Source organism: Terrapene carolina, unplaced genomic scaffold (genome assembly GCF_002925995.2).
Source record: "Terrapene carolina triunguis isolate 2854851 unplaced genomic scaffold, T_m_triunguis-2.0 Scaffold238, whole genome shotgun sequence".
Taxonomy (NCBI): domain Eukaryota; kingdom Metazoa; phylum Chordata; order Testudines; family Emydidae; genus Terrapene; species Terrapene triunguis.
In genome coordinates, this window is record NW_020664589.1 from 574,627 (window position 1) to 595,163 (window position 20,537).

Consider the following 20,537-nt stretch of genomic DNA (forward strand, 5'->3'; position numbering starts at 1 on the left):
CCGCAACCCCCTGCCCCGAGCCCTCTCCCACACCCAAATTCCCTCCCTCTTAGTTTACCAGAATTTTTGACTTACCAGCACCTCCCATTCCACCAACATGCTGGATAAGAAAGCTTTTACTGTACATGTATAAATAAACAGACCCATCAGTTACCCTAAGGCCAAAACGAATAACCCAGCCACAACATGAATATAACAAAAGTAAATGACGCTCTCTATACGACCCCCACCAGAATTGCGCATCACTGCTAGCCAGCCCTGCCGATCTTCTTAAAGTCAAGGGAGAAAAGTTAGATCCCTGAAGACCAACAAACTCAGGCTGTTACAGATCAAGATGGGAAGAGAATTCCAAAGGCTTCAGTACTATATGTAGAACCGAATGACTCTCTTGGGTCATTTTCCCCAGTATTCTGTATAGAATACAGAGGGTTTTCTTTACTCTTCAGATATCGTCCTACTGAAGATGCGTTGTGGGGGACCTCTCAATGCTAAACTCTTTGGATTTAGAAAATTTTACGATCTTGCCAAAAAGAAACCAGCTTACAAAGAAAAGTAATTTACCAGCAGGCTTTATGGTAATGAGTCAATTACATTATTGCAAATGGAAAATAAGAATAGCTTCAAAACAATCCTTTCATTTCTTATCACCCGATGACAAAATGGGCAGTGTTTGGTTTCCTTTTTTCTTACTCTACACAAACTGGAGAGACTTCCAAGCTGGAATGAATGGATATTGGTGCCTGTTTGGTGGGGGACTAAATCTGAATCCATCTGTGTTTTACATGTATAAATGAAATGATGCAAACTAAAGTAATATTAGGCTTAGGGCCAAAAGCTAGGAAATGAAGGAGATTCTGATCCATGGTTGTTACAGTTTCCTAGACTTTGCAGGACATGATCTCTAGAATAGCACATTGCGATGAGCAGTGTTGATGAGCTGAATAATTCTTTAGTCAAAGGAATACAATCATAGGTGATAGAACTGGAAAGGTATCCAGGGTCATTTATTGAACCCACTTTTTCTTGTGCAAGTTGACCTGGGAGTGCCTATTATTTATTTATATTAGCAGAGTGCTTAGCAACCAATTCATGGACCAGGATCCCATTGTGCTAGGCACTCCACAAACCTATGAACTTCCTTAATTGTATCCGTATTGATTCCCCCCCCTTATCTAGTTGAAAAGAGCGAAGGAAAAAGAGGAACTCGTGTATACATGCCCAACCTTTTTACCATTCTGTGAGTTTGTATTGTTATCAGTCTTGGGATTTATTACTTGGGGAAGGATGGTTTTGTGATGAAGGCACTGGCTGGGACCCATCTGTCTTCAGTGGAAGTTTTGCCTCTGTAAAGATTAAGGGCTGGATAAATGCTGGATTTTTCCCTTGGAGTTCCTAAAAATATGAACCAGCAAAGGGACAAAATGATTTCCTAGCCTAAGCTCACCCAGTAAGGGCTGGTCTACACTGGGGGGGGGATCGATCTAAGATACGCAACTTCAGCTACGCAAATAGCGTAGCTGAAGTCGAAGTATCTTAGATCGAATTACCTGGGGTCCACACGGCACGGGATCGACGGCCGCGGCTCCCCCTTCGACTGCGCTACCGCTGCTCGCTCTGGTGGAGTTCCGGAGTCGACGGTGAGCGCTTTCGGGGATCAATATATCGCGTCTTAATGAGACGCGATATATCGATCCCAGATAAATCGATTGCTACCCGCCGATACGGCGGGTAGTGAAGACATACCCTTGCTCTTCAGTGATGGATTATTCCAAGCAACAAGGGGCACAATTAGCAAATCTTATTTCTGTCCTTACATTTCTCTAGATTGGGGGTAAAGGAGGAGGGAGAGAGGATGGGGTTCGATGCCATGTCTGAAGCTGAGAGGAGCATTTTATTGGTCTTTCCCCCCTCATCATTTTAACACCTTTCCCCCAGGTTCCTCTTTGCAGGTGTTGTCCTTCTGGGATTCCTGCCCAGTTGCTGTGAGCGTTACTCCTTAGTGAGCCAGAGGCTCACCAGTGTGTGGCATAAAACTCACCCAGTTCCTATGAGTCTCTACAGCACTGCCAGCTCTTACTGACTGGTGAAGTACGAGTTGATCCCTAGGTTTTTGACCCACTGATAGTGGACAGCAATGTCTCAAAGGGTGAGTCTACGCTGTGATAAAAGACCTGCAGCATGAGAGTGGCTGGCCCAGGTCAGCTGACAGGCTCGTGGGGCTTGGGCTCTGGGACTATAAAGTTGCATTGTAGAGGCTTGGGCTCGGGCTGGAACCTGGCCTTCAAGGCTTTGTAAAAGGGAGGATCTTCAGCTTGAACCCGAATGTCTACACTGCTATTTTATAGCCCCGCAGCCCGAGCCTTGCGAGACCAAGTCAGCTGACCCAGGCTCTGAGATTCGGAGCCGCAGGTCTTTTAGCGCAATGTAGACATACCCTGAGCCAGCCTTTATTATGGGTGTGTCTACACTGCATACTAAGCCTGCGTCTGTGGGATCTGGGCTTGTGGATTCAGTGTTTCCAAGCCCATGCTTGAGCATCCACACTGTATTGTAACCCTGGGTTTACAATTGCTGGGCTGAGGTCGCACAGCCATGCTAATGCGTTCATGTTGCACTACGCAGACCTTTTGACTCTGGTTAGTGGCTTGAGCTGTGTCCACACTGAAAAATGACAGGGCTTGGACCCACCTGCCTAGCAGGGTTCTAGGACCCAGGTCCTGAGTGCTTAATGCCCCAAGTCTGACTGATTTGTGGGTGGGTGGAAGTGGGGCTTGGGCTCAAACCTGAGTCAGATCCCAGGCTTAGAATATGGCTACACATGGATAAAAGACCCACTGCATGGCCATGGCTGGCCTGGGTCAGCTGACTTGGTCTTGCAAGACTCTGGCTGTGGGGCTAAAAATCTCTGTATAGATATTTGGACTCAGGCTGGAGCCTGAGCTCTGGGACCCTCCACCCTCACAAGTCCAGAGCTTGGACTTCACCCTGAGCTTGAACATCTAGACAGCAATTTTTCAGTCCCAGAGTCTGAGCTTTGCGAGCCCAAGGGCATATCTTCACTACTCACCGGATCGGAGGGTAGCGATCGATCTATCGGGGATCGATTTATCGCGTCTAGTGTAGACATGATAAAATCGATCCCCGATCGCTCTGCCGTCGACTCTGGAACTCCACCGCAGTGAGAGGTGGAAGCAGAGTCGACGGGGGAGCAGCAGCGGTCGACTCGCCGCCGTCCTCGCAGCCAGGTAAGTTGACCTAAAATACGCAACTTCAGCTACACTATTCGCGTAGCTGAAGTTGCGTATCTTAGGTCGCCCCCCACCCCCGTAGTGTAGACCTAGGCCAAGTCAGCTGCTGTGGGTCTGCCCCAGGTTTTGATCCCTGTGTAGGCATACCCGTAGTGTGCGGTGTAGACATGCCAGGGGGCCATTTTAATTAGTGTTTTGATAGCTATAGTTAAGGTTGCCAATTAATTTCCATTCTAAAGGCCTTACCGAAGAGTCACGCTGATAATGTTTTGAGGTTAGATTAGCTCTTTCAGCCTCAAAGCGTGTTGCAAAAAAAAAAAAAGTATTGCTAATGAGAAATAGTTTTTGTTAGTTTTCCAATTTTTCTGCAGGGGGTCACAACCGGGGCTGGGCCGGAAATGGTATTCCTATTTCCACAACAATTTTCAACACATTTTCCCCATCCCAACGCGGGGGACTGCAACTCTCATTTTTTTTTTTTTTTTTTTTTTTGTTCAGGTCAATAAAAATATTTTATTTCAATAATTCTGAAGTGTTTCATTTTCATTTCAACCTTTTCCCCCTTCTTTTACTTTTTTTTCTTTAGTGAAAATGTACTAACATTTTGCAACGAGGAGTCCTTTTGACTGAAAAAACAGAAGCTTCCCAGTTTGAGAATCTCTTGACCCAAACTGGTTCAAGCTGGGTGTGGCATTGAACCTGATGCCGTTTTTGTGAACCGTTTCAGTTGCAAAGAAATGGCATTTTAGGGTGAAAATTTCCCAGCCAGCTCTAGTTGTGATGCATCTTGAATGTGCTTCCTGTTTCTCCTGCAGAGCATAAACTGTTGCAGTCGAAAATGCTAAACAACTAATGTCAGATGCACCATAAACCACATAGTGGGAAGAACTGCCCTCTCATTTTTGATACCTGGGGCCAAATCCCGATCCCATTCCCATTGAAACCTGTGGCAGTTTTACCATTGACTTCAATGCGACTAAGAATTGGCCCTTCTGGTGTAAGGACTTAGGGCCACATCTTCCCCCTCCCACGTTTATTAAACCACGATCGCTAGTACGGTGGCATGGGAGGTGTTAGCTGAAACAATGATCAGATCACCCCTTGGGAGTGGGACTCAACAGCACTGCAGAAGGGATAGAGGGCTGGCCAGGTAAATACTCCTACAACACCAAGAACCCGAGCCCTATGGACTCTTGGAGCATACATGTGTTTGTAGAGTGTGTCAGAAAGGGGGCGGGGAAAGGGAAGAATTGCAATAATTTCCACAAAGTTTCATTTAGTTTTGTTCAAATGTTGTTGGTGTAAAGTTTTCCGTCCAGCTCCAGTTGTTTCCCTGCTTTCACAGGGCTCTGGGCTTCCCTAGCCGTGGCAGTCCAGCTCAATAGCTCTACTGCTCGGCTGCCACGGGTTGCCCTATTCCCTTCCCCTGCGTCCACGGGATCCTTCAGCTGGGTTTTCACATGGCCTGTGGGAGGGGCTAATGTCGCCCACGTCAGCTTTAATGTCTGCAAGGTTTCAGCATATCCAAGGCTGGTTTTCTTGGCTAGACTTGCCTAGACACAAAGGATTTTCCTTGATTCCTCTTCGGGGCGGCTGCGTGCAATTTGTGGCTGTCATGTAAGCAGCACAGAACTGGTGGCAGTTATGTGATGCCGTGGTATGATTCCTCCTGGTCACACTTTCCCTTTCCATGGCCTCTCCAGCCTCCTCTGGCTATAACACACTGCTTTGCTCCCTGCTTTGTGGGGCATATGGACCTCAGTGTACACAATGTCCACGCTTGCTTGTAAGACACAGGAGGTTTCTACCTGGGGATGCTCTGGAAGACTGCGCACGCTTGGGTTTTCGGGATGTTTTTGATGGGAAGGCGGGGCAAGGCTGGCTGCTCTGTTATTCAACATGACAGATTTTTAACTTGGCTAATGGATTTCATTCTTTATCCCAGCCACAGGCATTCAGTGCAGGCATCCGCAAGCTGCTCAGATTAACCTGTTTGTACAAAGCCTCTATTTACCAGCACACCCAAACCTATTCGATTTGTCATCCAGAGCCCAAGGAACGACATTAGGAAATGAACCGGGAATAGCGATAACGTTCCAGAATCAGAGCTGGTTTCCGATCTGAAATGTATTTATTAATCTGTGTGTCTGGCCCAGTCACGGCTGCGTCCACAATCAGTAGCCTGCTGGCACATCTTATGGCCAACTTCTCCACCAGAATGTTGTCAAGGGTTCGCTCTGAGCACATAGAATGCCACCCCAATATCCCACCAAGGTTGTGGATTTATCCCACCCTCCAGGGAAAGGCTGAATGGGGCTACATCAGTAGTCCCCAAACTTTTCACATCATACCCCCCCTTTATCCCTCTCCACACCCACCACCCGGAGCTGCGATGGGGAGCCGAGGCTACAGCTCCTAGGTGTGGGGGGATGCGGACAGACGTAAGGGGGCTGCGAGGCTGGGGCCAGAGTCGCTGCCAGGCCAGGAGTCAGGGGCTGAGGCTGGGGCCGCAGATGGGGGTGGGTCTGGGGCCGGGAGTGGGGTTGTGGCTAGGGGACAAGGCTGGGGGTGGGGCTGGGAGCGGAGCCACGTGCCAGGCCGTGGTTGGGGGCTGAGGCTGGGGCTAGGGCCAGGAGTGGAGCTGCAGATGGGCCATGGTCGGGGGCTGAAGCTGGGGAAAGGGCTGGGGCCAGGAGCAGAGCTGTGGATGGGCCTTGGCCGGGGCTGGGAGCAGAGCCACAGCTGGGCTGGGAGCCAGGGGCTGAGACCCATGGCTGGGAGCGAAACCGTGGCTGGGTTGGGGCTGGAGCAGAGTGGGGCTGGGTGGCGCTCCCTCTCCACCCCCCGTGGGGGCTGGCCTGGGCCCCACCAAACATTCCTACGTGCTCCCCTAGGGGGGCGCATCCCACAGTTTGGGCACCACTGGGATAGATGATGATCTGAAGGCATCTCCCTGACTGACAGCAGCATTGCTGAGTTGTCAGCCAGAGGGAAGAGACAGGTCTCATTGGGCTGAAACCATGGCAATTGGTGAAAGGGGGTCTGAAGAAGAGAGGCCCCCCCACATCAGAAGAGACCTCCCCTTCCAGCCCCCACCCCAGCGGTGTGTGTTTGTTTTTTCTTTTCAGCAAAGACATGAACCCAGCTCGGATCCTCTTTCCCCCCAGCCCCCTTGGAGCTGCCAAGGACTTCCTTCCCCTTCCCCTAGCTTTGGGAGGGACTTATCCTATAAGGCCCTCTAGTAGAGTACTGGTCCTTGGGTGCATGTAGGCACCGTAGTGTGTCTTATGGGCGATGGCCCTTTAAAGCTGGGAGCTGGAGGTCACAAGCCAGATGACTCATAATAAGCATGTGACCTATAGGACCCCAGATATAAGGCTTTCTGCTGCTGAAGCAGAGGCAGCAGAGAGGAGAGTAGGGGAAGGGCTCCTCACAGGAGTGGAGCAGATGGACTGGGAGAGAAGCCAGGTACTAGAGGAGCCTGAGGGTGGGGCTCTCCAGAGTAGCCAGGCGAGTGGTTGATGGGTTAGAAAGCCTTGAGGGGGCAGACCCTGCTGGTAGGGGAGACGGCACTGTTTGTCTATTGGGTTGTAGAGGATCCTGAGACTGAGGGTGGGCTAAGCCCAGAGGGGGCTGACTATTTGTGAAGCCCTATTTTGTGGGGGGGAACAATGCTTATACTTATTGTGTGGGTCTAGGAAACCAGGCCCTGAAAAAGGAATGGTCTCTGACACATGTGGGGTGTGTGTGTTCATTGGGGAGCTGAGAAGGGGAGCTTGAGGCAGCAGCTGTGCCTTGGTTTCCCCTTCTTGGCTCCAAGATGACTGTGTGCCCCCCGCCCATGGTTCAAGGAACATCCCTCTTTTGGCATCCGGTTTATTAGACATGCTGCTGAATTGGAGCCTACCTGAGCTGTCCTCCATGTTGGAGTCTCTTCTCCAAACCAGTGCAGCTCCTGTTACAGAGAAGAAGAAAGTGTTTTTTCCCAAATCACAGAGTCTCCGTCTGGAGGTGTGAGCTGCAAGCGGTAGCCATCATAAATCAGAGTCAGGTGGTGACCCTCACCTTTCCTTTGTTGCTAACTAGGAGAGGGGTCTGGGAGCTTTAGCGGAGGTCCTGGTATGAAAAAAGCTAAGAATCACCAACTTAAAGAAGGAAAAATCATGTGAATTACAGGAAACCAGCTACAGGCTTCCTGCCCTATAGAAGGGATAGATTTTTGGGGTGTGGATAGTGAGGGATGGAAGCAGGTAAAGACTCTGGGGGAGAGATGAGTGGGGGATACACCCTCCATCCAGTCTGCTCTTTCTCAAGTTATGAAAGCAGTTAAGGAAGGAAAGAAGGCAAAGTAAAAAGCCCAAATATCAGGTCTTCATGCCGATCTAGGGGATTTGGATGCTTAATTCCTGTTAATTTTAATAGGGTCTGAGCCTCTAGATCTCTTTGATGTGTTGCAAAACTCCATCCTAGGAGTTTGGGAGCAGGGGGATAAGTGCCCTGTTAGTTGGCTGAAAAATGATGAAAATTTATCACTACAAACTTGAGAGTTTTGGGGGGAGGGGAGGGAGAGTTTGAAATTTTGGAATGTTTGACCCCTCTTTGCCCTTAACCATAGGAACTGCACACACATCCCTATGATAATTGTTCCTATAGAGTGGGTGGGTTGGGGCATGGAGTTCTGGGAAAACAATGGATTGCTGAGTTTTTCAGATGGGCGTTCTTAACAATTACTTGACAACTTCCTCCGTGAAGAATCCTTGGTGTGAATGTGGATGTATGTTCATGCTGCTTTTGCAGGATGTGTATGTAGCTGTTTGGGAGGGGTGTGGCGCCTTGCTTCCTGCACTGGTGAGAATTTGGCCGTTTATGGTACACCCTGTTTGGAAAGTCTGAGCATGGGCACATGTGCTGGGTTTGAGAGCTGAGCAAGAGTTTTGATGCTTGCAAAACAAATTCTTGTCTCAATCTCACTTCCTTACCGCTTAACCTGTGAGAGTCAAAACTGCTGCTGTTCCTGCCCAAAAAATACTGGGCTAAATTTTATCCCCACTGGAATTGTATTGATTTAAATGGCAAGACACCAGGGATGAAGTGAGCCTACAGTCCACTCAGAATCAATGGGTCTTAGGCTCCCAAATATCTGTCCTTTTTGAAAACCGGACATAGGCTGCTAAGTCACTTAAGGCGTGTACATTGGAAAAAACAACCTTACAGCAGCAAGTTTCAGAGCCCAGGTCTACAGATGGGGGCTCATGCTACAGGGCTAAAAATATCAGTGTAGATGTTCCCACTTGGGCTGGAGCTTTTCTCAGAGACCAACCTCCTTGCCAGGCTTCACAGCCTGCTCTTCAGCCTGAGCAGGAAGGTCTATACGGCTGTTTTTAGTGCTATAGTAGGATCCCGAGTCTGTAGACTCCAGCTCTGAGACCAGCTTCTGTGGGGGATTTTGTTGGCAGTATAGACATATCCTTAGGTGCTTTTGAAAATTGTACCTAATGTCTTTGCCTTTGTTATCTCCAGCTTGTACGTTCATGCCAGCCACAGCCATTCCTCTTTGGCACCGAAGAGAATTTTCTGATACTTAATTTTTACTTTAAATAATCTAATATGACAATGCCACAAATGTCTGTGGTGCTGAACAAAATATGGCCCCTACTCCCAATGAGCTGACAGAATAAAGTTCTGATTGTTCAGTGAACTCCACGTGAGCCCAGAAAAGCTCATTGCAGGGTTGGGGGGCCTAAAAACCCAGTCCCATTGTCGTTAACTGGGCAAAACTCCAAGGGAAGTGAATAGGAGTTTTGCCTGAATTATGATCAAGCTAATCACAAAGTTAAGCTTGTTTCACAAAGTTAAACAAAAATATAGGGCAACAATTCAGATAAAGGAAGCTGTGCAGACACCATGGAGGAGAAAGTTACTGAAAGGAGAATTGACAGAAGAAATGACTTTGGAGGAGGATGGGGGAGGGGTGGATCATTATAAGACCATAAGAACGGCCCTACTGGGTCAGACCAAAGGACCATCTAGCCCAGTATCCTGTCTACCGTCAGTGGTCAATGCCAGGTGCCCCAGAGGGCGTGAACCTAACAGGCAATGATCAAGTGATCTCTCTCCTGGCATCCATCTCCACCCTCTGACAAACAGAGGCTAGGGACACCATTCCTTACTCATCCTGGCTAATAGCCATTAATGGACTTAACCTCCATGAATTTATCCAGTTCTCTTAAACGCTGTTATAGTCCTAGCCTTCATAACCTTCTCAGGCAAGGAGTTCCACAAGTTGACTGTGCGCTGTGTGAAGAAGAACTTCCTTGTATTTGTTTTAAACCTGCTGCCCATTAATTTCATTTGGTGGCCACTAGTTCTTATATTATGGGAACAAGAAAATAACTTTTCCTTGTTCACTTTCTCCACACCACTCATGATTTCATATACCTCTATCATATCCCCCCTTAGTCTCCTCTTTTCCAAGCTGAAAAGTCCTAGCCTCTTTAATCTCTCCTCATATGGGACCCGTTCCAAACCCCTAATCGTTTTAGTTGCCCTTCTCTGAACCTTTTCTAGTGCCAGTAAATCTTTGTTGAGATGAGGAGACCACATCTGTACGCAGTATTACAAGAAGTGGGAAGGCATTTATAAATCAAATGAAGCTAAACAATTCATTCACAAAGAGTAATCTTGGTTGAATTTTGCCTTACATTTATTAAAATGAATTGTCCACAATCTGGTCATAACATTCTCAAATTATTCCATGATTCAACTTATTTCCCCATCAACTAATTTTCACTTTGCAGATCATTTGCAAATAATATGTTCCCAATGTTTGCAGTCCATGCTGGTCTGATTGTCTATGTGTCAGGTGCTTTTGTTTCTGGTCCCCGACTGCATGGTGCTTGTAAGTCACCAACATGGGAAGAACTTTGCAGTGTACAATTAAACCTCAAATTTGAAATTTTGTGCTTGGTGAATATTTGATCTTAAAATTCCCTTTTCATGACTACTTGGGCGTCTGAAGCTTGAATGCTCAGATATTCACGGCAAAAGAAAATGAGACTCGCAAACATGTTGAATCACAATTTATTTTTGAATGTAAAAAAATTCATGGAACAGTTTTTTATTTTATTATTATTATTATTTTTTTTTTTTACTACTATGTCCTTAGGTCTGGTAACATAAATATATATGGGTTTCCACTTAAGAAACTTGAACACTGAATACATTATTTTTAGTTGTACAGAAGTTGAGGCAAACACAGAAATGTCTCTCTCTCTTTGACATCTCTAATTTTTTCCCCTTCCTTTCAGGATGATACTGAGCCGTACTTTATTGGAATATTTTGTTTTGAAGCTGGTATAAAAATCATCGCTCTGGGGTTTGTTTTTCACAAAGGCTCTTATCTCCGAAACGGCTGGAACGTGATGGATTTTGTCGTTGTCCTCACAGGGTAGGTGACTGTTACCATTGCTTCAAGTTTGCTAAGGCTGCTATGTTTCATATTGTTTTTTAACTTTGGATCCGTGAAGAATTTGAAATATGTACTGTAGTAAAGTTGTGCATTGCTGGACTTACTGTCTTTAAATAATAGCTGTTGTGCTGAATGAGCTGGTTTTTGAAGTATTGTTTGAACTGAACTAAAAAGAAGTTTTGAAGACTTGTTAAAATCCATACTGTCATAACTTGCCCAGATGCTCTGAGAGACCCATTTTTCCAGGTTCTAATGACCAATAGGCACTCAAACTCTAGTTTCAATAAACCCTCCTCTGAAATGGTGGAATGATTTCAAAAGGAAACACTGACAAAGGTGATGGGTGAAAGTTTGTCTTTGTTGAAACAGCTGCAACTCCATCAGACTTCATGGAGTTTCACCACAGATGAAGCTGACCCATTACAAAAAAGTGGCTTTAAAAGGAATAATAGAAAGAGGCTGAGCGTTCTCAAAAGCTCTACAGTTAAAAATTCTGTTTGCGCTTCCTGAATTGTGTAATGCACATATCTAGCTGGAAAACGTCTGTTGGGCTTGGTATGTTGCACCTACGCTGAACATGCGTTGTTCCTATGCTGTAGGTTATAACAGTTTACAGTTATGTACTTTGCCATAGTGTGTTTAGCCAGTGAGAGATTAGAAAAGTAACTTTGTTTAAAGAGTTCTTGTGAATCCATAGTGATTTATGAACTGTACCCTTAAAGTCCAAAATAGATGTTAAGGTTTTGAAGACCTAATTGAGGATCTGATCATACAGTCTTTATACAGGCAAACACCTGATTGATTTCAGTGGGAGTTTTGCCTATGGAAGACTGCGGAATCAGCCCATTAGTGTTAATATCTACTTGTTTTACATACCTCTCTCTGGCACCGTGAGTATATTCTCATGGGGAATATACATTCTCTGATGTCCATATCCTGGCATGTGATGTGGAATGGAGTGCTGTTAGGAAAGTGCATGCATATATATATATAATATAATAAAATCATTAGATGCATTCTGACTAGTTCTATTTGTTGTTCAATGTACCATGTGATGTGACTGTCAAGATGTTGAAGGGAATTTTTTATGCATTAAGAAGAAAATAAATGTGTACACTTTGATTCTCCTAAATCAAGAGTATCTTCACTGGAGCCCCAAAGGAGAATCAGGTTCATATTCTAGGAATTTGTTAGCGGGGACCAGGATGAAACCTGAATTAATGCAGTTGCTACAGTCATTGATGATGATAGGATGTTTCACATCCTATTTCTCATTGTATCCTTGTAAAGAAAGGAGAAACAGATCTCGATTCTGGAAAGCCCTTAAGCACATGTTTAATTTCACCCTTATTCCACAAAGCATTTAAGCATATGCTTAAGTCTGACTCCCAAAGTACTTATGCATGTGCTTAAAGTTAAGAGTACAAGGGCTTTCTTGAATCCAGATGCTTTTCTGAATAGGGGCCATATTTCGGATTATACGGGCCGGTTTTTTGATTTACCTTTTTTTAAAGACCTGAACACAAAATCAGAACACACTGTGTTAAATGCTTCCTGATTGTGACCGAGTTGCTCAGGATTTAGCTCCAGGGTGTGGAATACTGCTGGCGCGTGCCATGCCTATGGAATCATAAATGAATGTGTAATGCTGTAGGCACGACACGGGCATTTTATTGCTATAATTTCTATTGCAAGTACTTGCAGAGCTGTTTGATCTCTGAATATAATTGTGGATTACCAGTTTGATTAGACAGCTGTAATAAGGAATCCTGTTGTCATCTGCAAACATGTATAATCCTTTGAAGTACAATCCTGTTAATGTCAAGGCTTCTGGTTTCCAGTGGTGGCACTAGCTGGGTTGTATTGAAGTTGTCTTGTACATGGACTTCCCAGCAGGCAAGCAGTGCAGGGAAGACTTAGTGTAAACTGAGTGAAATCAAGTGTAGCAGCCATCTCCATTGAAGAAATTCACATCACCTGTAAATATTACAACTTATGGCCCTGATTCTTTGGCCCGGTACTTACGTGCATGCTTAACTTCAAGCATTGAAATCAATGGGATTGCTCATATGTTCAAAGTTAGGTATGTAGTGTCCATACCTTCCTGAACTGGGGCCTGAGTTTGAAAGACCAGTAATGAAAAGAAGGAACCTATGGGACAGAAGTGGTGTTGAAAGATCTGCAACATCAAACAGGGTATTAAATTAATTTTTCTGTGAAGTCTCTTGTACTCTGGTCAATTTCCTAGATTAACAGGTGGTTCTTAGTTTACCGTTCTTGCCACACATTTTCTAGACTAAAAGGCAAGAATTTATGGTGGTTTGGGCATTGTTGGCTAGCTCAGATATCTGTATTTACCCACTCCTTTTTTTCTCCAATAACCCATATACATAAGAAGCTTTAAGCAAAGCCATTTTGTTAGAGAGAGAGATCATTATGACATCCCCGCAAGAGGACTTTAAAGAAAGGTCACTGAGGAAGAATGTTTACCAATAACAAACCTGATTATTTCTTCAGGGAAGATTTTGCTCGTTGGTGACACGAATTCAGCTTGAATTTCTTTTCTGTGAAAGGTGATAGCAGATCAGTTTATTTAAAAATGCTTGTGGTGTGGTGTGGTGTGGGGTGTGTGTGTGTGTGTGTGTGTGTGTGTGTAATACAGAAAATAATAAAAATGACCTACAGTAGTAAATCTGCAGCTGATGCAGCATTTCACATCTTTATAGAATGCGTGCTACAGTATTACTCTTGCTACACTAATATGGCAAACTCTATCGTTGCCAAGTTATTTTCTTCTTACCCATACGTACTAATACTTTGTGAGATGGATTAATTTCTCTTATATGGAAAGTGCACAACTGTCAAGCCAGACAACCCCTAGGTCATTCCAAACCCCTCTCATTGCAAAGATAAAAAGGTAGACTCCGTTCAGAGTGCAAGCACAGAACAAAGCTCACCTTCAAATGAATTTTAAATATATATGGATTTTGATTTCTCAGGTTTGAGAGATTGTGAAAACATATCATGTGGTACAGAAAATTACACACACACATACACACACACACACACACACACAGTGCCTCTGTTAATCCTGTATTCTTTGTAAAGATAAATGATGAACACCGGAAAACCTGATCTCATTTTCAGCTTAAACCCAGAAAAGCAAAAAGCAGATTTGCTCTCATTAGCTGTTTCCATAGGGAGAGAGGGCTAGTTGGTGCTGTGCCTTTATCAAACCCGTCCTTTGTGTGAATTTGAACATGAGCCGATCACCTGTCTCAACAGATATTCTGCAAACTGCCGTACCCCTTTCTCAGCCTCTTCTCCCCCACACCAGAGCCCAAATCCTGGAACATTTTTGATGGTGTTGTTGTGGCTGCCAGCAATGATAGACATTTTGTCTGTCAAAATTAGACATTAGAACTTGTTAATTAGAAAATAAATCACATTTCTGGTATCTGCAGCCAGGATCAATATCCTATTGAACTAAACTGGAGGCTAATAGATTGTGGCCTAAAATGGCTTGTTTTATCATTCCAGAAAGCACTCAGTCAGTGTCTTACCACAAAAGTGCTGTGGTGTCTCTTTCACATTTACTTTCAGGAAAGCCTGCCGATCTGCTGTTAATAAAGGCAAGGGAAACAAATAGATTTCTGCTCTTCAGAAAATTTTTCTTTCCCCTGGATTTGTTTGTTTGAAACTCCTCCGGTTGCAGACAAGTACCAAGGGAAGTTGCATTGTTGTGATGTCTGTTGCTATATTAGAAGGAGCCACAAGTATTTAATAGCTGCTGTTATTGGACTTGCATATTTTTATTGGTGTGTTTTAACTCCAGTGACATTTCTTTCCAGTAGTAACGGTTAACAAAAAACCCAAAACAAAACGCACCTGAGCAAGTGGACTAGCACCAGAGAATAGGCTCTGCACACCCTTAGATCAACCTGTACACCTGCAGTGTGCCCTGTAATGGCAATGCCCCTCTGAAACAGGTCCTTAATGAGGCAGACGTGGTAAACTCCCTCTACTCTATAGAAGGAACATGCCATGTGAACCTGTTGCTGTTCCTTGCAAGCCATACAGTCACATGTGTGCGCTAGCATCAGAGCTTTCTCCCACCTTCAGCGGCAAGTACTAAAGGGAAACATTGTTGCATTCACTGTAAAATGTCAGCAGAGCAATTTTGCATAATAGTCTATAGCCAATGGAGGGAAACTCGATTGTGTCTGCCTGAGCATTCCAAGCAGCAGAAGGAGCGGTACTCTCACACCGTGTGGGAAGACAGACTGACAAATGTCGGGCGGTATGTTCTGGCGGAGCTGTTTCAGTCTCTGCTTCCAAGGAAGCATCGCTCTAGTGGCACTAGTAAACCCAACAGTCGTTGGGAAGGTAATTCTTTCTGCACATAGTAACGGCCTGATTGTCCTCGCTGTGGACCTGGCTAGTTACGAAAAGCAGCGGCTTCTGTACCTCAGTGGGATCAAGTCCCAGAACACTTTACTTTCTTTGTCTAAGTGCAGGGCAAGCAGCAAGTATCAAATAAACAGCAGAAAGCAAGAGGAGGCTAAATACAAAGCTTCCTAGCTTGATATAGGGTCCAAAACCCAATTCTCTTAAGAGTTACCAAGTTTGACAGTTATTAGGAGGAATAGGGCCGTAGCAACAAAGAACGTGGCCCCCTCCGAACGTATGTCCGGGCGGGGCCCCTTACAATGCAGAAACTGGAATGCGGTATTTATTTTGCCACTTTTAGGGGCCCCCTTCCTTGCGGGGCCCCCTCCGGTCGGAGGGTACGGAGGGCGCTCGCTACGCCTCTGAGGAGGAAGGTACACGAATTATCAAAAGGGAAATGCACAGCAGTGTCTGGAGCTCTGATCATGCAGCCAGAGAGGGAAATACCTTGCCCTGGTTTCGCGAATGTTTGTTTGACATGGGGGTGAAGAGTACTTGCAAAGCGGTTGGTAAAAGAATGAAAAGTGAATTTCTCGATGCAAACGTGTAGGTTGGGATTTTCAAAACTGCCTGCTAGATTTTAGATGCTCAATTCCTGTTAATAGGTTAAGCACCTAGAAAATGAGGAACACACAATTAGTGACCGCTTGTGAAAAGTTTGGTTTAAATAACTTGCCTAGCATCATATAGGAATTCTGTGGCAGAAGCAGGGATAGAATCCAGTTCTCCAAGGTAGCATTCACCTGCCTCAGGCATTAAATCATCTTTTCTCTTCCTGCAGTTCTCTGCCTCATTCACGACACACCTTCCAACTTCTGCAGCAAATGAGGCCAGGGTCCTACAGACAACAGCCTTTTTCACTACACAACCTTGATTGAATCCCAGAACAGGGTCTGTCCTGCAGAAAGAATAGGATGTGGTCATGTAACTAAAGACGACCCGAATGCATGCATACAGGATGGGGCAAATTAAAGTAGCACAGGCAATGTTAAGTCTGATGCTTTCTAAATTATGAGTGCTTGACTTTTCAGCCCTAATGTTTTTATTCATCTAGTTTTGGTATGTAATATACATAGCAATGGAGATATGTATGAAAAAGATCATTCACATAGGAGACTTTTACATCTTTAATATCTTTTACCCACATTTTTCTAGAGTCCTACTATAATTTAGGGTGTATTTTTGTAGATTATTCCCATGGCACGGAGCTCATGGTGTCACGTCTTTAATGGGGCATCAACCTGGCTCTTATAATTGTGCCTACAGTTTTCATGCCTGTGTCTTTATGCATGCGAAAAGCTTGGACTTGCGTGTCTGAATGCAGTTGCCCAGGCAATCGGCGTTTGTGTGTGCACAAAGAAGTAGATTGAAAGAAACTGTTGGTGCAACGTCAGAGGCTGCTTTTGAAAATATGTTCCCTGGATTTGTCTAATGAACCTCATACCTGAAGTGCTTTGGGGGCAAAGGGACCAGAAGAGGGGAAATGTAGGTTTGTCTGTGCTTTGTATGTATTTAACCCTTTCCATATCTTCAGCAGAAGGCAAAGCTGAGCGCAAGCATCAGTGGAAATGGATACTTTCACAGGAACAGGCTTTAATCTTGGTAATTTTGTTGAAGGAAAGAAGTAAGCCTCTTTGTATCACTGGATTGTATGGGTGGCGATGGGCTGTGGCTGATTGCTATTCATGTTGTGCATGAGTCACACTAAGAGCAAAGCCTATATAGAATGAGTCGATTTGATCCCTCTTTTCAATTTCTTTTGTGCTTTCATGATGGATGGTGACTTGCTGGTGCAGAAGAGCTAGTGGTACCTTGCGAAATGAAATCAGATAAGAAATGTGACCGGGCGAAGAGGGTCTAGGTGATTTCCAGCGAATGCGACGTTAACTCCCTGCTGAGATCTCTCCCTGGTGTCTGGAAGGGAATAGTGAAGCAGGGTGAGAGACCATAGGCCCCAATAATAAATAAATAAATAAATCAGAGAGAAACCACCAAGAACCAGCTGCTTGGTAACTGGCGAGAAGGGCCTCTGTGGGGGCAGAACTCCCCCCTCAGGAGCTAGCTTTAAGGGGCTTGGCTTGTGCCCATCACCATGGTATCTGAGCCCCTTCCAAGTTTATTGATGTGAATCCAAGAAGACTTGAGAGGCAGTGTGGTTCAGTGAGAAGGGCATTAGACTAGGAGTCAGGCCACCTGTGTTCCGATCCCAGCTGGGCCAATTACGTCACAGCTCTGTGCTTCGATTTCCCCTCCCACCCTTTCTCTGTCTTGCGTATTTTGATTGGAAGTTCCTAGGAGCAGCCAGTACCCAGCGCAATGACCAAGTCTCTGCCGGCATCTCTTGGCCACTACCATAATGCAAATCATACTGATGTCTCTCCAGCTTTCCTGCCCCCTGTTCTGCACAGATGTTATTGTGTGGAATCTGGGATTTTGTTAGGGACTCGCGAAGGCAGCCGGAGAGGTGGGTTGTACCATATGGCTGCATTGTGAGTCAAGGTGAGCCTTTCCTGAGCCCTGTGCGCAGCAAGGCTTAGGAATAAAGCCACAGAGAGACTCTGTGCTGGGTGACCAAGTTTCCTTTAGTCTCCAGACCTTGTGGGCCAGGCCAGGACCTCTGCTGGTGCAAACTGGTGTAGGGCTTAACATGTATATTACGGTAGCGCCTACGAGCCAACCAGGTCGTGGCCCCGCTGCGCTGGGTGCACGTAGGCTACATCTACACTTGGAGCTGGTGCTGTGATTCTCAGTTCATAGTGCGAGATTCTCATTGAGTGTGCACACTCACAATAGTGGTCTGGCCACAGCAGCATGGGCAGTGGTGAGCGGCAGCACAGCCTAGTCCCCACATGCACATCCACCCAGACCCATGGGTACGTACTTAGCCTATGCTGCGGCTGCTGGGGCTACGCTGCTATTTTTAGCGCACAAACTCAACAAGAGCCAGCACTAGCATGTCGCCGCAAGCTGGGACTCACGCCCTCCCCAGCTCCAGGTGTAGACAGAGCCGTAGAATAGCTCCATTGACTTCAGTGGCGTGACACCAGTTTACACCAGTTGTGGATCTGTCTGCCTTGAGAAGGGGAAGGAAACGTGAACTCCAAAGCGCTTCTTGGGGAACACAGAACATGCCTGACCTGAGACCAGGGGTGAAAGTAACTTAAAGGACTTACCGGTACGCCGGAGTCCTGAGTGGGGGCGTGGCCTCAACTGGAAGGGACATGGCCTCAGCCGGAAGGGGCGTGACTTCAACCGGAAGAGGCGGCTGTGGCTGGGAGCCCCAGGGCCTTTAAATCATCCCAGAGCTCCCAGCTGCAGAGGCGGGTGGGAGCCCCGAGGCTCAGGGTCGAATTAAAGGGCCCAGGGCTCCGGCCGCCGCGGAGCTCTGGGCCCTTTAAATCCCCGCCCCAGCCCGGCTGCTGGAGCTCCGGTGGCGCTTTAAAGGGCCCGGGGCTCCCCGCAGCTGCTGGAGCCCTGGGCCCTTTAAACCACTGCCGCGGAAGCTGGTCCAGTCCAGCACGGTGTACTGGCTCTTGCTGGTACCCCGTACCATACCGTACCGGCTTCCTTTCACCTCTGCCTGGGACATCCTAGGCATCAATCCTGCAGTCTAATCTCTGCGGCTCCATTGAAGTCAGTGGGGTGCCATGCGGGTGCAGGGCTCTGGCCATGCAGATCAATGGCATATTTGGGGTTTTAGTTTGAACTCATCCACGTCATGACACAAGAAGTTTTTAAGCCTTTCTTTTGTCAGACGTTCCAAGCCTGGAGTTTCTGCTCGCTCCTTCTCCTTCCCCGTATTGCGGCAAGGTGTGAGTTTCAGGTGAAAGTCTCTGAAGGGAATTAGCTAATGAATTTAAGGTGCTTTTGTTTTGTTTTACTAGTAGCAAATACTAGAGGAGCTGACTACCTGGGCTGTGAGTAGATAAATAATGGTCCTTATGCAACCACGAGCAAGAAGGAGGAGGTCTGTGTCAAATGACTTTTCTCCAAAGAGAGTGAGGAAACATGACAGCAGCATTTTTCAGATTTCCATCTCCTGCCGATTTCCATGTTTTGTGCCTGTTAACAACTTCTCTGCAGCTTTTTCTGGTAGCAAAAAAGAAACACAATCCCCCGTGATTATTGCTGTGACATTACTGGAGAGCTTCCTCCTCCTTCGCCCACAGACCCTGCAGTGGGCTGCCCGCAGAAGTGTGCGGGGGGGGGGGGGGGGGGAAATAATCCACGAGCAATTGAATGGAAGGCATGTTCCCCCATTGCAATAGGATCGTTATCAGAGCTGGTAACGCAGGCTGGGATCATTAATCTAGGCAGCAGTGTTACACATGTCCTGGCATTAAAAGGGAGGCTGGTAACAACAGAACGTCATCTCTACCGAGTCCATTAGCCAAAGAATGTCAAGACAATGGGGGCTCGGTGTGGTGGGGAGGTTTGCTGTGGTCTGTCCCTAAGCTGTGATGGTTCCATAAATGCTGGGTGATGCAGGTATCTGTCCCCTAGGGAGGCAAGGGAGCTGTTGCTTGCCCTGGTGGGAGAATCTGGTCAGCTGACAGTTGCTACTCTCTGGGGCAGAATGTGCTACATAGGTAACTAACTCGGAGTGTTGCATCCAATATTAGGCCTCGTCTTTACAGATAAAGAGGAGCTGATCACCAAATGTAAAAGTAATGGTAACTTAGGGCTTGTCTACACTACAAAATTAGGTCAACTTAAATTAGGTCGACCTACAGCCACAGCAGTAATTCAATCGGCTGTTGGTGTCCACATGCCCCTCTTTCCGCTGGTAGTGCGTGCTCTCACCAGGAGCACTTGCACTGACCGAAGAGGGGCCTTGTGGGGCACTGAGAGCCAGAGTGTAGGGCGCTGACAGCCGCGAAGGGCTCATAGCTGGAGCCCCTGGCTCTGGGGCTGACAAACAGCCAGAGCCGAAGACCAAATGTGAAATAATAGCAGCCGTGAACCTGACAAATGTCAGTTTCACTGCTGGTAGGCTCCCTGCTGTGAAATTGACCCCCCCCTGCTGGGCTCACAGCTCAGGCTGTCAGCCCCCAGGGCATGCGGGGACTCCTGTTGCCACCTCCCGGTGAGGGATTGGGGCAAGGGGGGCAGAGAGCCTGGGCGGCTCGGCCAGCAGAGTTAAGGACAATAAGAAGGAGTTTAAGTATATTAGGGACAAAAAGAATCCCGACGACAGTATTGGTCCATTAGAATTATCAGCAATAAATATGCAGAAAAGGCAGAAGTGTTCAAGAAATATTTCTGTTCTGTATTTGAGGGGAAAAAAGCAAAAGATGTCCTATCGTGTGATAACATGCTTTCCGTTCCACTGGTATCTCAGCAGAATGTAAGACAGCAGCTACTAAAGTTAG

At 46.4% G+C, this 20,537-nt stretch overlaps 1 protein-coding gene across 1 annotated transcript in view; it reads left to right on the forward strand.

The window, feature by feature from the left end:
• CACNA1B (calcium voltage-gated channel subunit alpha1 B) overlaps positions 1-20,537 on the forward strand; it is a 490,111-nt gene that overhangs the window by 2,857 nt on the left and 466,717 nt on the right. Inside the window, exon 3 of the mRNA XM_024206825.3 lies at positions 10,556-10,695. Coding sequence (XP_024062593.2) covers positions 10,556-10,695 — 140 coding nt within the window. The remainder of the gene's footprint in view (positions 1-10,555; positions 10,696-20,537) is intronic.